The sequence below is a fragment of the Pseudorasbora parva genome, chromosome 21 (assembly GCF_024679245.1).
Source record: "Pseudorasbora parva isolate DD20220531a chromosome 21, ASM2467924v1, whole genome shotgun sequence".
Taxonomy (NCBI): Eukaryota; Metazoa; Chordata; class Actinopteri; order Cypriniformes; family Gobionidae; genus Pseudorasbora; species Pseudorasbora parva.
In genome coordinates this window covers 24,726,454-24,741,537 of record NC_090192.1, presented here as the reverse complement: position 1 = coordinate 24,741,537, position 15,084 = coordinate 24,726,454, and the positions used below count along the sequence as shown (strand labels likewise).

Below are 15,084 nucleotides of genomic sequence, written 5' to 3'. Positions count from 1 at the left end.
ATTCATCTGTGACTTTCCTGTCTAACAGGTACAGAAACTGAATAAAATTACATAAATAAAATTACATATAGATTAATCCTTATTAAAGCTACAATTTGTAAAGCGGTTACCTTTGTTCTTTGATTAACATTAATGACAGACATCACAGAAACTGGTTTATAAGGCTGCTGTCAATAAGATCTGCTGCTGCCGAATATGATGTGGTCATTGTCATGACGTAATCTGGCGCGCTGTCACGTGCATCTTACTTTCTCAAAATTCGTTAAGTTCATTCAAGATGTAATTTAACTAATTTAAGACTGCTCTTATGAGAATACTCAACAAAGAAGGCATTTTGGCCTCTTTGGTTGTTCGTTCAAGTGCGAAAGAGAACTCGATTCTCTGGCACTGTGCGTGGCACTGGCGTTTTTTTGGCATCACGTCTTTCTGTGCGTTTTGTGTGTGTGTGTGTGTGTGTGTGTGTGTGTGTGTGTGAGAGGACCAAGCAGCAACCTCCCCCAGTTTCTTCTGAAGCCACTACAGAAGTGACTTAAACTGCAATTAATAGACTGGCTGCTAGGCACAGGCTCCAAAAGGGAGAAGAATTTTATTGAGCCTCATGTTAAAATCGCCAACTTTACAGCAGAAAAAAAAAATTACATTCTGGTACAAATTATGATTTTGGTCTATACGGCTAATTTTGCCCTTAATGACAACTGTGAGAGGGACTGACTGCAACGGCCGACTTTACACTAAAAAACTGCTCTTTAGAAACCTATGGGTGAAGTCACAGACTAAATATATATTTTTTGACAGTCTGTGGTCAAGACATTAATAGACAGCATGTTCTCGTCTTGTCGCACTTAAATGGTTTAAAAGCATTTGCATGAATAAGAGCGTGATCATATAAAATGTAGCGCTAGGCAAAGGATAGGCATTAAATATTCTTAACACGTTAAACTGAAAATTAAATTGCATGCGTTAACACTATTTTTGACAGCATATACATACACACACACAATGATCTGTCTAAATGCTCGATTCTGACTGGCTGTAAGGTCACTGTTCTGCTTTCATTGATGCCGGCACACACACGTCACTCACACACAAAGATGGGAGATCTTGTGCGCAAACTGAAACAGGAACGCAGAAATTTCTTGTCAACTCTGACCCCCTCTAAATTTTATTAATAAATTAACTATGCTGCTCAATCAATACATTACTTTAAGCAATACACAGCTACTTCTTGGACAAAGTAGCTCAATACAGAAAAAAGTTACTGCATCTTGAAAACAAAGCTATTAGCACTTTAAAATAACCCAAACAACAAATACTGCCCCCAAACTTGTGTGATTGCTTGTCCCAGTGGCTGGTTGGAATGCTCGGACAAACCTACTTACAAATGAACCAACTAATGGTATTTGGTACAAATTTGGTACAAAACAATTGCTAATTTCCTATCAGTAACTCAAAATTATAATTACTTTTCACTCTAATGTATGAAGAATGTAAAATGATAATTATTCCCCTTTATTGGGCGACAGAACTAAACATTTTATAGAAAATTGAACTTAATCTTGACATGAGTCTAGTTCCTCAAAAATACATTATTCTCTGAAAAGGCCAGCTAGCTTTCTACAATGACTGCTCAATATTTATGGATCACAGAAGCCAAAAGAAAGAGAAAAAAACAAAGGAGTTTGAAAGGGAGTGACATTTCCTTTATTGAGAGGCCGATATCAATTTCAGTACGCACAGCAGGCCTCTCCAAACCGCGGCACCACCACTAATGTCTCTCGTAGGAGACTACCCTTTGATTAGAACCACAGCCACCCAGCTCCAGGCTGCTAATGCATTTATCACCTGAATCACAGTGGGTGCTACAAAAGCCCTGGGGTGCCATTGGCCAGTTAAAGAATGGATGCAGAACGGTGACTCACATCCTAGTGTGGGCTGGGGTTATGCTGTGCAAAATGGGGGCTGTTATCTTACCTCAAATAACCCCAAAAATGTTAACTGAGGATTAAATGGCATGTTTTGGTCTATCAGATATTTAGAAGCATTTGGACGTGTGGCGTTTACCTGATGTGTGTGGCAGGGAGGGATTCGTACTGGCGGGAAAGGAAAAGCTCTCTGTGGCGAAGCTGATGTTTCTGTTTTTCAGAGAGTTCTGGCTCTACGGGGATTTCCTTCTCTTCTTCCAGGTCCTCTGTACACAGGGAATTAGAAATGGGTCAAAAGGCATGGCCACACATATAAATGCATATTTACTTGACAGACAGTTTGCATTAGCAGCCAACCAAAATCAGCCAAATGCAAATATTGTTTGCATACACACAGAAGATGTTTAAGATGATGGCCTTCGTATTGGTGTTAACTGTGCTGTGATCAACACAAAGGATTAAAGTGTAATTTATTGCAGACTGTAGTCTTTGGAGTACAACGATAATATATTTTGTAATCTATATTTGATCGCATGATTGAGGGCAGAGTCCTGCAACGGGTCGGGTACCCGCGGGTATCCGCGGGTACCCGCATAAAAGTGTCTAAAACGGGTGGATTGTGACATTTATAAAATTCACGGGCGGGGATGCGGGCGGATAATTAACTCTGTGCGGGCGGGTAGTTGCGCGTATGGGCGGATGAAAAATATGTGCAATATTTCTGTGGCAAAGTGAACGAGAGAGAGAGAGCGAGAGCGAGACCAGGGCGTGATTGTGAATGAGCGTCACCTCCGAGCCACACCGGTCTCGAGTCCTCTGAGGGAGCTCGGAAGCATATAAGGACGAGAGATCACCAGACCTGGATTTGACGTTGAGTTGTTTACTTTTTATTATGTGTGTGCGCTTGGCAGATGTCCATGAGGGGCTGCCCACGTAACTTTCGTTTTGTTTGGTTAAAGTTAAATGTTCGCCGGTTTCCGCCTCCTTCTTCCCCCATCGAACATATTGTAGGCTTTTACAATTTCTATGTCCAAATTATCATTACACACACACGCAACAACGATATGCCATTTGACCCATCACGTCACCATCACTGCGACATTGAAAACTTTGTTGATGCCTCTCGTAGCGCGGATGAAGCGAGCGTTGCAGGAGTAGCAATGGATGAAGTAAAAGTAAAGTTGGTGAGTGGAGTAGCTATATGAAATTGTTGACAATGAGTCTTAAAAGGCACTTTTGCCTGTTTCATTAGCCCATTCATGACGCTGTTGATGTTGAGAGAAGTGTAGGATAAAAAATAAAGCATTTTAATTTGAATGTTTTAGCGTGTGTGATTTATTGCGGGCACGGGTCGGGTAACGGGCCAAATATTAACGGGTCTGGGCGGGTACGGATTTAATTTTGATATTTTCACGGGTCACGGGTCGGATCTGGTGCTAAACCTTGCGGGTACGGGCGGGGGCGGGTCTCCAAAAATGGACCCGTGCAGGACTCTGATTGAGGGTTCACAGTTTTCAACAGAAACGGAAAATGTTTTATGTGTTTTGGCCGTTCATTTAAACGACAACACTGTTTTGGGTGCCTGAAAACACAAACTTTTGAAAGCGGGTTTCAAAGTGCATGTTTTTGAAAATTATACCATTATCATCTAAATGTAAACTACAAATATGCAAATTTGTGAAAACAGTCATGTGCATGCACAATATGTGTTCCGCCTATAGATGTGCAGCGTTTCTTTACACAGTGACATTACCAGTGGTGTAACTTAGTTATAAAAAGTGGGTAGGACAGAAGTGTGTGTGTGTGTGTGTGTGTGTGTGTGTGTGTGTGTGTGTGTGTGTGTGTGTGTGTGTGTGTGTGTTGGGGGGGGGGGATACAATGATATGTACAATAATAATTGCAGAAAAAAATAACATTACATTGTCTAGAAATCAATTCCAGTACAATTAATCAACACAGAAGTAATTCAAGTAGTTTTATCCTTACATCCATAATACAATATCATTAGTCCCAAGATTCTTTGCAAGATTCTTTGCTTCAGTGAATAAATTACATAGATTTGCATGGAACACTCATGTGCCTTAATGGTCTGATGGTAGAACTTTTGTTAAGCATGTTGTTGTTTTTCTCATTAAAACCAAAGGTGTTCATCAGTGATTCTATACCAAGACTAGGGACATGTTTGAGTGCATTTTGTTTTGTGATTTTACCAGAAAGAATAGTCTCTACAACAGAATTAAGCAATAGATGGAAACGCTCGTCTGTGTGAAGACTGCTCAAGAGCGCACAAACGCCAAGACAACAGATAACAACGGCAACAAGCACTCGCCATGATTAACAAAAAAATAAATAAAACCCATTCGAGCCTCTTATTTAACACAAACAAACTAATTGCTAATCAAATGGAGATGTTTCTTTATTAGGTACATCCGTGCCAATTAAATTCATAGAGCATTAATCAATATTTATCCTCCTGTATCATTATGATGATTTTTTTTTCAATCTTTCCAGTTATGGTATTTAATCAAGAGAACCACTGATTGTTTCTTGTTTTCTAAAATTTGTATTTGGTCTCTGAGGAGCAACTGAGGGTCTGGCCTAGGGACATGCGATATGTCGCTAAAAACTTGATAGCAACATGTTGTCGCGTTTGGATTTTGGAGGTATCACACACCCCTAACGTCCCAGGAGTGCAATAACAGTGGTCGCTCACTTAGCCCAGCTTCCAGATATGAAACATGGATTTGTCTTTAATTTTTTTTTTTTTATGGACAGTGACACCTGCATCTGATTTAATGACAATGTGTGGAAATTTACCATGACACAGTAATTACGTGGATAGATCTTGAAAACTGTTATCTATGTATGATAGATTGATAGAGAGGGAGCGTGGTTGAAGCTGGCTTCTTCTGATGAAACTGCAGACAATTCTTCAGTACATTTTTCTTTACTTAATTGCACTCTCGGTCTTCATTTTTCATAACTGATCTTGGGTCCTAAACTGTAGATCATTTTGACATTGTCATCTGTATGCGAAAAACGCAAAGGAAAACTTTTCTTTTTTTTACTCACTGTTCCGTAAACAAACCATGAAAGCAAAATTTATGGCAAAGCTAAAAAAAATCTAGATTTAAGGATGCAATATAAATAAAATCTAAGAAAAATAACAATAACATTAACAATGATAATTAATCAAAATAATAAAATGCTGTGTAAAAATCCAATAACATGATATTACTTAAGTAATAAATTGTAGCACCTGATTTCCTTGACAAATGCAAATTAGTCATGCATTGTTACTACCAACTACACAACCAATCAAAAGTTTAAAGTAATATTTTATTCAGCAAGGATGCATTAAATTCATCAAAAGTAAAGACATTTCTGATGTTACAAAATATTCTATCTAAAATAAATATTTTTTACTTTTAAACTCACTACTCATTAAAGATTCCTGAAAAATACCCACAAAAATATTAAGCAGCACAACTCAGCATTAATAAGAAATGTTTCTTAAACACCAAATCAGCATATTAAAATATTTAATAAAGGATCATGTGGAAATGAAGACTGGAGAAATGGTGCTGAAAAAACTGACATTATAACATATAGAAAGAAAAAAAAAACATTTTAAATTAAAACAGAAAACCATTACTTTAAATTGTAATAATCAAAATACTGTATTTTGATCAAATAATTGCAGCCTTTGCTTTAAGAAATAAATAAAAATAAATCAGTGACCTTAAACATTTGAATAGTAGTGTACATGCAGAGCTCGACACTAACGCTTGTCCGGGACAAGGATTTTTTTGAAGGGACAAGTGAAAGAGAATTATCCTGATTAAAACGTCAAAAACAAAGTAACTAGGGAATCACCATAAGGCAAGAATGATTCTGCAATAATGTAGTGTAAGTGGTGATTGATGATAGTAAATAATAATAATATATAATGTACTGACTGTAACAAGTTTGTGTAGCCTCATAAGGAGAAATGGAAACAAATGAGCGCAGCTCAAAGAAACTCAGTAACATACTAACGTAAAAATTCAAACTGAAGTTTTTTAATTTATAATATACGATAAGACACCACATGACCAAGAGTGCTGAATTCCATCGCGACTAAAAATTTGACACCATGACAGCTCAATAATCAATAATATTAAGTCACTTACATTTTAGACGCAGCAGTAAAAAAAAATAGTTCCAAGATCACATAAAGAACCATGGCACATCTCACAGCAATGTTTCATTAGTGAATGATTCAACGTTTTGAACGAATCAGTTGAGTCACTGTAGCCTGGTACTACCAAGCTCTCGTACGTTTAATTTGTACACAGAGTCTGGCCACTCTCCAGTGAGAAGTATTAACTTCCTTGAAGGCGGGTACTCTGTTGAAGTTTAAAACTATTGGATCTGCCCAGAGCCACTTTGGATCTGCCATAACCAATCGCTAACATTTGGTTGTAATATATGTCATCTCAAACTAGTGCATAACATCAATGTCACCCAGATTGAGCGAAAGTGTGTAGGAGGGTGGAGCCAGGCTCCCGCATAAAAGTGGCTAAAACGGGTGGATTGTGACGTTTATAAAATTCACGGGCGGGGATGCGGGCGGATAATCAACTCTGTGCGGGCGGGTAGTAGCGCGGATGGGTGGATGAAAAATATGAGCAATATTTCTGTGGCAAAGTCAACAAAGAGAGAGAGCAAGAGAGCGAGAGAGAGCCCAGGGCGTGATTGTGAATGAGCGTCACCTGCGAACCACACCGGTCTCGTGTCCTCTGAGGGAGCTTGGAAGCATATAAGGACGAGAGATCACCAGACCTGGATTTGACGTTGAGTTCTGTTTACGTTTTATTATGTGTGTTTGGCAGATGTCCATGAGGGGCTCCCCAAGTTACTTTCGTTTTGTTTGGTTAAAGTCTTTTAAATGTTCGCCAGTTCCCACCTCCTTCTTCCCCCATCGGACATATTGTAGGCTATTACAGTTTCTATGTCCAAATTACCATTACACATACACGCAACAACGATATGCCATTTGACCCATCACGTCACCACCACTGCGACATTGAAACTTTTGTTGATGCCTCTCGTAGCGCAGATGGTTCAAGCGTTGCAGGAGTAGCAATGGATGAAGTAAAAGTAAAGTCGGTGAGTGGAGTAGCTATATTAAATTGTTGACAATGAGTCTTTAAAGGCACTTTTGCCTGTTTCATTAGCCCATTCATGACGCTGTTGATGTTGAGAGAGGTGCAGGATAAAAAAATAAAGCATTTTGATTTGAATGTTTTAGCGTGTGTGATTTATCGCTGGGAACGGGTACGGATTTAATTTTGATATTTTCACGGGTCGGATCTGGTGCTAAACCTTGCGGGTACGGGCGGAGGCGGGTCTCCAAAAATGGGCCCGTGCAGGACTCTGGCCAGGCTAGAGTCAATGACTCATTTATAAACAACTACCTCATTCCTGAACGAATCAGCTGTTTGAATGAATTGTTTGAATGAATAACTCAATGACTTACTCATTAAAACTGTCACCTGCAGCCACCTACTGGCAGTTTAGTTTCATGTTTAAAAGTATTATTCATTCCAACATTTCTTATTTGTAAATTCAAAATATATACAGTTAGGGAAAATAAGTATTTGAACACCCTGCTAATTTGCAAGTTCTCCAAACTTAGAAATCATGGAGGGGTCTGAAATTGTCATCGTAGGTGCATGTCCACTGTGAGAGACATAATCTAAATAAATAAAAAATCCAGAAATCACAATGTATGATTTTGTAACTATTTATTTGTATGATACAGCTGGAAAATAAGTATTTGAACACCTGAGAAAATGTCAATAATATCTAATAATAATAACAATTAATATTTGGTACAGTAGCCTTTGTTTGCAATCACAGAGGTCAAACGATTCCTGACATTTTTCACCAGGTTTGCACACACTGAGGGATTTTGGCCCACTCCTCCACACAGATCTCTAGATCAGTCAGGTTTCTGGCCTGTCACTAAGAAACACAGAGTTTGAGCTCCCTCCAAAGATTTTCTATTGGGTTTAGGGTCTTGAGACTGGCTAGGCCACGCCAGAACCTTGATATGCTTCTTAGAGAGCCACTCCTTAGTTATCCTGGCTGTGTGCTTCGTGTCATTTTCATGTTGGAAGACCCAGCCTCTACCCTTCTTCAATGCTCTAACTAAGGGAAGGAGGTTGGTCCCTACAATCTCGCAATACATGGCCCCAGTCATCCTCTCCTTAATACAGTGCAGTCGCCCTGTCCCATGTGCAGAAAACACCCCCAAAGAATGATGCTACCACCCCCATACTTCACAGTAGGGATTTGTTCTTGGGATGGTACTCATCATTCGTCTTCCTCCAAACACGTTTAGTGGAATTATGACCAAAAAGTTCTATTTTGGTCTCATCTGACCACATCTCATCTAGAACATCCAAATGGTCATTGGCAAACTTAAGACGGGCCTGGACATGTGCTGGTTTAAGCAGGGGAACCTTCCGTGCCATGCATGATTTCAAACCATGACGTCTTAGTGTTTTACCAACAGTAACCTTGGAAACGGTGGTCCCAGCTCTTTTCAGGTCATTGACCAGCTCCTTCCGTGTAGTTCTGGGCTGATTTCTCACCTTTCTTAGGATCATTGAGACCCCACAAGGTGAGATCTTGCATGGAGCCCCAGTCCGAGGGAGATTGACAGTCATGTTTAACTTCTTCGATTTTCTAATGATTGCTCCAAACATGGACCTTTTTTCACCAAGTTGCTTGGCAATTTCCCCATAGCCCTTTCCAGCCTTGTGGAGGTGTACAATTTTGTCTCTAGTGTCTTTGGACAGCACTTTGGTCTTAACTGAATATTTCAGTTAAGAGTTTTTTTTCTGTTTTCAGTTATTTTTTTCAGGGGTAGGCTACAGGAGCAGAAACTATAAAAAATGTGCGACTTATAGTTCGGAAAATACGGTGATTGTATGGGGTGGATAGGTGTCTTTATGTAGCTAATGGCCTCAAACAGGTGCATCTAATTTAGGATAATACATGGAGTGGAGGTGGACATTTTAAGGCAGACTAACAGGTCTTTGAGGGTCAGAATTCTAGCTGATAGACAGGTGTTCAAATACTTATTTGCAGCTGTATCATACAAATAAAAAGTTAAAAAAGCATATATTGTGATATTCTGGATTTTTTTTTTTACATTATGTCTCTCACAGTGGACGTGCACCTACGATAATTTCAGACCCCTCCATGATTTCTAAGTGGGAGAACTCGCAAAATTGCAGGGTGTTCAAATACTTATTTTCCTCACTGTATATTTAATGGAGTGTAAATTATTTCATTTGATTGGTAACAGCCCTATAGAGTCTTCTATTTCAATATGCTTTATTTCATTTTAAATTATACAATTTGGTCAATATATTTAAAACGATTAGGGGGAAAATGCCCTTTATAAAGATTTAAATATAAATATTCCAAAGCTGAGTAAACACTGATAAATATAATGCTTCAAAATAAATTATATTTACAACCAAAAAATCTTTTTTCTGGAAAAGCAAATGGTTTACTCAGAAAAGTGAATGGCCGATATACCAAAGCACATGAAAAGGTTTAATGTCGAGCCCTGACATTATTTACAAAAATGATTCTTCTTCTGCCAGTTAAAATAGTTCAATAGCTTAACTGTATACGAGTACGGAGTGCTTATTTCTGCTAATTTATAATAACTTAGAACCGGTCTCCTCTAAACAGCTTTTAGAGCAGTTTTATAACAGTAATCATTTGATTTTGCCATTTGTTGACCAAGTATTTCTCTGAAAAAAGTGTGAAATGGCAGAGAAGAGGCTAGCGTTGACCAGACTGTTTTAGCTTTGAAATATGTCTCTGCCGTCTAACCAACAGCACCAAAATGAAACTAGGACACAAAAATTATTCAGGGCGGCTTTGTTTACTTTACTGGAAATGGTACAATATAGTTACATGCAAGCATGTGATCACTACCACATTAACCAAGCGGGGTTTAAGACAACAAGACCACAGATTTATTTCACTTATACATTCCCTACAGTCTTTAATTTAGTCAGCTTTAAAACACTGAGTCAAGCAAAACTGGTCCTAATGTGACCAGTTGATCAAGACAAATTTGTTGGGGGGCCTCTGAAACATTTCAAAATTAGGAAGCCCTGCTGCCCAATTACGGGCATCTGGTCCGAGTACTCCAGTGATTAAAGCTCCCCTGCCGACTTGCACAAGCACCAGAGCACAGATGTATACGCATACACAAGAGCAATTTCAAATGACTTCTCATTATCATGCAAATGACCACTCATGCATGCCACGTCACAGACCACCCTTGGTTTCCTTGACGATACATTCACATGGCCCTGGAAAACACTCATGTTCACTCACTTGCATGCTTGTCAGCCAGCTGGATGAGGCTCTGTGAGATGTCCCTTCTCCTGTAGAAACAGACCACCTTTGCCTCCACATTGCCGCTTGCCGTCTGAAAGGGGCGACAAATAGGGTGACCTTGAGGAAACTTCAAGCAGTATCTGGGGACACTGAGCCTAATCACCTCAATTAATTAATACAGAATAAGCTTGAACCTGAGGATGCAGTCTATTATGTTTAATCAGCAGTGAAGTGTTGAATTTATCAACTCCTGCTGTGTTTGCACTCCTCTGAGGAGCAATCGAAAAAAACAACAGGCAGCCCAGTTTAAAAAAGGCATACGACAATTTACGCCTGATAAACAAGATTTAAGAAAATAGACATGTTTAATTCAATTTTAAATAATTGAAATTAAATCACATAAATCAATATTTGATTAAATCCCCATATGAGGATGATTCCATAATCTCACTAAATTTTGATGTTAAACTGACAGCTCTAAAATATATAATTCACCACACATGCATGAACACTTTTTCCCATTAAAAAGGCTGAAAGTTACTTCTTTTTTTACATTTGATTGTAGTGTTGTCATGATACTGGAATTTCTAACTTCGATACTTTCTAGGTATCGTATCGATATCCGATACAATTATCAATTACACGGGGGGGGGGGGGGGGTGGAGAGACTGCATATACTATTTTTTTAATATATATTAATAGATATTTTTAATATATCTATATTTTTTGTCCGTCTATTGAAAGTCTACATCATTAAAAAGTATTTCTGAAAAGATCACTTTATATGATAAACCTTAAAGGTTTATTACTTCACCCAAAAAATGATGTAATTAATGACTCACCCACTTGTCGTTCCACACCCGTTGTTCGGACCACAGTTTAAGATATTTATATTTAGTCCGAGTGATGAACGGCGGTCTTACGGGTGTGGAACGACATGAGGGTGAGTCATTAATGACAATTTTCATTTTTGGGTGAACTAACCCTTTAAGCTTTTTTGTCATATATAAACATTGATCAATTATTACAATTATCTCAAAAATATTTGTTAACTCATGTATTTTTTACATTTGAATGGGGTAATGTTGCAATAGCTTACATACAGCATAAGGAAGCTTGATTTCAAATTGAATTTAAAAAGATGAGTAAACGGTAATAAAAAATAAGAACAAATAAATTACTAACAATAGCACAAATAAATACAATAGAATAAAGATACAAATTAAATAGTTTGCTTTATTTTTTAATGTAGGTCTAACAGTATTTAGGTAAAGAAACTGAATTAAAAAAAACAAAGTAATCAAATTTAAAATAACATTGGATATTCATCATTGTAAAAAATTAAATACAGATTAATCTATTAAAGTTAAACAAGTTAATCAGTCAAGAGTAGTATGTGATCATTTGTCCTTTTGCTATTTGAATAACAAATAACTGCTGCCCTTTCAGACCTGACACACACATGGGTGTATTTGACCAATAATAAGCTGGAAAAAATTGCTCATTTTTGCACTTGTATGTCAGAGGTGGCTTTATTACGGTAAGCGTGTGCTTCAGATGGGAGCGTGAAATCTGCGGGAATGAAATAGAATTATGTGCAATCCCGCAAAAAAATTCAGCTCCGTCGCACCAACACAAACAGGCTGTAACGAGGAAAAATCCAGCAGAACATGCCGACACATTCACCGCGTTCAGAGGGTTAACCGGAGTGAATGAGAGGAGGCAGGTCCGTGTCAACTCGCTGTAGATTGGAGAGGAGTGTGCAGGGGTTATCGGTGTATCGATATACCATAGAAAGGAGTATTGGTATCGTTTCCGATATTTCAGTATCAATACATATCGAAATATCAATATTTTTGACAACACTATTTAATTGTACTCTTTAACCACCTAATCAATAAAATCATTCAAAGCCTGATTTATTCTGTTGTATAAGACTATCAATATCTAGTGGGAGAAGGAGAATGCAGACTGAATGCATCTCAAAGGCCACAGGGTGATTATTTGTCTGGACGCTCGACAGACCTTGTGGCAAAGACCAGAACAGAACAACCTGCAAGCGAACTGAATTTGCCTGACAACTGAATCCTCTAATTTGACAAAGATGTCAAAAGATGCATCACGTAGTAGATGTGATGACTAACCAATGAAAATACTGTGCAGTAGAGCATGCTGACAACGAAGCAGAGTGAGAAGATTTTGCATTGTGCATTATAGAAAATGCGAAATTAGGGCTTGCATTTAATATTTAAAGAGCTGAACCATATTTGATCATAATACAGACATTGTACAGACAAAAAGGCTTCACTGTAAAACCTACTTCGCTAAATGGACCCCTGGAAGGAGTCTGCTGCTTTCTGTATATCACGCATACAGTTTCTCAGGAAACAAGTAAATATACAACAGATTGAAGGAAGAAGCGCACAGAAATGCAAGTAATTTGGCTTCTGGCGAAGTGGCTGAGATTGGTGTGTCAATATTGTGACAATGTTGCGTCGACACCCTACCAGTACACCCACCGTCCACCAACCCAGACTTCTCCCTCCCAGCCCTGAGGCTAATGTACCTTATTCAGTTCCTCTATTCGCCTGATCAGGTAGGGGTTGCTTGAAGAATTCTCAAAGAAGACATAATCTGCAAAAGAAGATAAAAAGCACTATATTATTTTGTTATCATATGAGAAGCACACATCAGGGCTTGGATGACATTTAAAAGACAGATTCATACATTACAAAACAACAACAACAATAAAAACAGGAAGACGCATCTCTATTCTCCCATTTATAATGTCAAATTATATATAACTCGATATACTAAATATCGGTCACGTTTCTACTTGTGCACAATTTGCTAAATAATACAGGCTCAAAACAATATACCGGGGCTTGTTCCCATAGTTATATATTTATTTACTTTAGGGGGAAATTATTTCTGCTATGACCAGGCATTTAAGATAAGAAAACCCTTACCAAAAAGTTGTCTAGTATTCTTATTTGTATGTGGCCGGTCCATTCCTCACAGACAGGTATAATGGATAATAAAGTATTCATAAGGTACAAGGTATTACAGATAAAACGACCTTTTGATTTAATTTATACCTCCAATGCATACTTTTGGATAATGAAAACCATTCTTAATACATTTTGTGGAAATGGGGTGTCGATAAAAATATCCTACAACATACAGAAAAGACGTACCAAATGGGATTTGATATCTGACAAGGTTTTAGACTTGGCCTTGACAGAGTCTAAAAAGTGAACTGTTTAGGTTTGGTATACACATAGAAGAATATCAGTGAAGAATATGCAGTTGCATGCTCGTAAACAAACACTGCATTCATGCAAACAACCTATTTCCGTTTATGGCCATACAAATCACATTCCGATACATGTATCTTAATCGAGCACACAAAAAACGCGTAACACTAAAACAGGGCAAAGTAAGAATTTATCACACATATCAGTGAATTAATTGAAAGTATGCTCAAGTAGCAAAATCTGTTACAATGGCACTGAATGACCGGCGCCTTGAAACAATGTCAAATTCCGCGGCACTGACTACCATGTAGCCGGCTAATTGCACAAACAAACGACGCGGCAGTTTTATATTAAAGACATGTTGATGATTAAACGCATGACAACAAATACACCTCAAAATAGTGCACATTCATAATGTTTCAGTGAATACGCGGGCAGAAGCTCAATGTGGCTTCTCTGTGGAAAACCGAAGGATGGGGTTGCAGTTATATGCTAGCTCACTTTGCTACCTTGCATGCCGAATGAGGACCCGTAACTAATGGATACGTGCCAAAAAATGAGACAAATGATCACAAAGAAAAACATCGGCGTCAAAAATCGGCAGGGCCAGGTCGCAAGCATATCTTGCTTCTCTCCTATATGGCCAAAGGCAAGAGAAACGTGCCATATATGAGTGTTCCCGTGTGCTTTACATATCGTAGTGATTATTTGTTTATGATGTGGCTAGCTAGCAACATAGCTTGCTTGCTAAAATGCTAGTGCGGCTATGATAGTTTAAGAGGCCTGACCCACATCAGAACCCCAAATATTTTCATCCACGTTATCGCTTTCTTTTGCAAGGACACTGCACGTGTTAAGAGTTTAAAAGTGAGCGGCGGGTAGCGGGAATTCCGCTGAAATGAATCCCTGCCTCCCAGACAGGTCTTGCGGCGGTGCCTGTGTTTTGACTTGCGTTAATTCAGAACATAGACGGACATACCTCCGACCCGGTACATGTTGGCCGCCATTTCTGCCCTCCCGGAGTGTTAAAAAACCAAACCATAAACTAAAATAAAAACAAAATAAATATGTGAATCAAAAAGCCATCTAGGTCCAGTGACCTGTTAAAAAGCAAACTGGCTTAAGATGTTATAAATACGGGGGATGGACCTCTCTAAGAATAGGAGATTTTTTGCAGCCCCCCTCCCGAGATTCACAGTACAATACAGTAACTCACGCGCTAGAAAAGGCTCGAGCGCAGCAGCTTCCTGATGATGAGAGAGAGGAGGAGAAAAAAGGGGAGGGAGGGGAGGAGGTGGAGGAGGAGGAGGAGGAGGGTGAAAAGTCTACTGACCTCTCACTCGTGATTGTTTGTATGTTTGTTTGTCTGTTTTGCACAGAAAATAAAATCAAACTTAATCATGTAGCATATTTAAAAATAAAATAAAGCAATGCCGATTTAAGGCTTTTTTTTAATCATGCCAATAAATAGCTTTAACTGTAGGAAGCAT

The 15,084-nt window shown here is 38.5% G+C and overlaps 1 protein-coding gene across 7 annotated transcripts in view; it reads right to left on the bottom strand.

Annotated features, from left to right (window-relative positions):
• The window catches only part of mta3 (metastasis associated 1 family, member 3), a 48,063-nt gene extending 33,259 nt beyond the window's left edge, over window positions 1-14,804 (bottom strand). For 3 of the 7 annotated variants that reach the window (XR_010900270.1, XM_067430284.1, XM_067430288.1), the window contains exons 1-4: window positions 13,307-13,432; window positions 12,904-12,971; window positions 10,335-10,428; window positions 2,062-2,188 (exon numbers count right to left, since the gene is read on the bottom strand). Coding sequence is in view for 6 of the 7 variants with exons in the window: in XM_067430284.1 (XP_067286385.1) it covers window positions 2,062-2,188; window positions 10,335-10,428; window positions 12,904-12,971; window positions 13,307-13,349 (332 nt within the window). In the remaining variant the exon portion in view is untranslated. Of the gene's footprint in view, window positions 1-2,061; window positions 2,189-10,334; window positions 10,429-12,903; window positions 12,972-13,306; window positions 13,435-14,573 lie in introns of those variants that run through there. The other 4 variants (XM_067430286.1, XM_067430289.1, XM_067430285.1 and 1 more) reach the window with 3 other exon arrangements.
• Window positions 14,805-15,084: the final 280 nt, after the last annotated feature.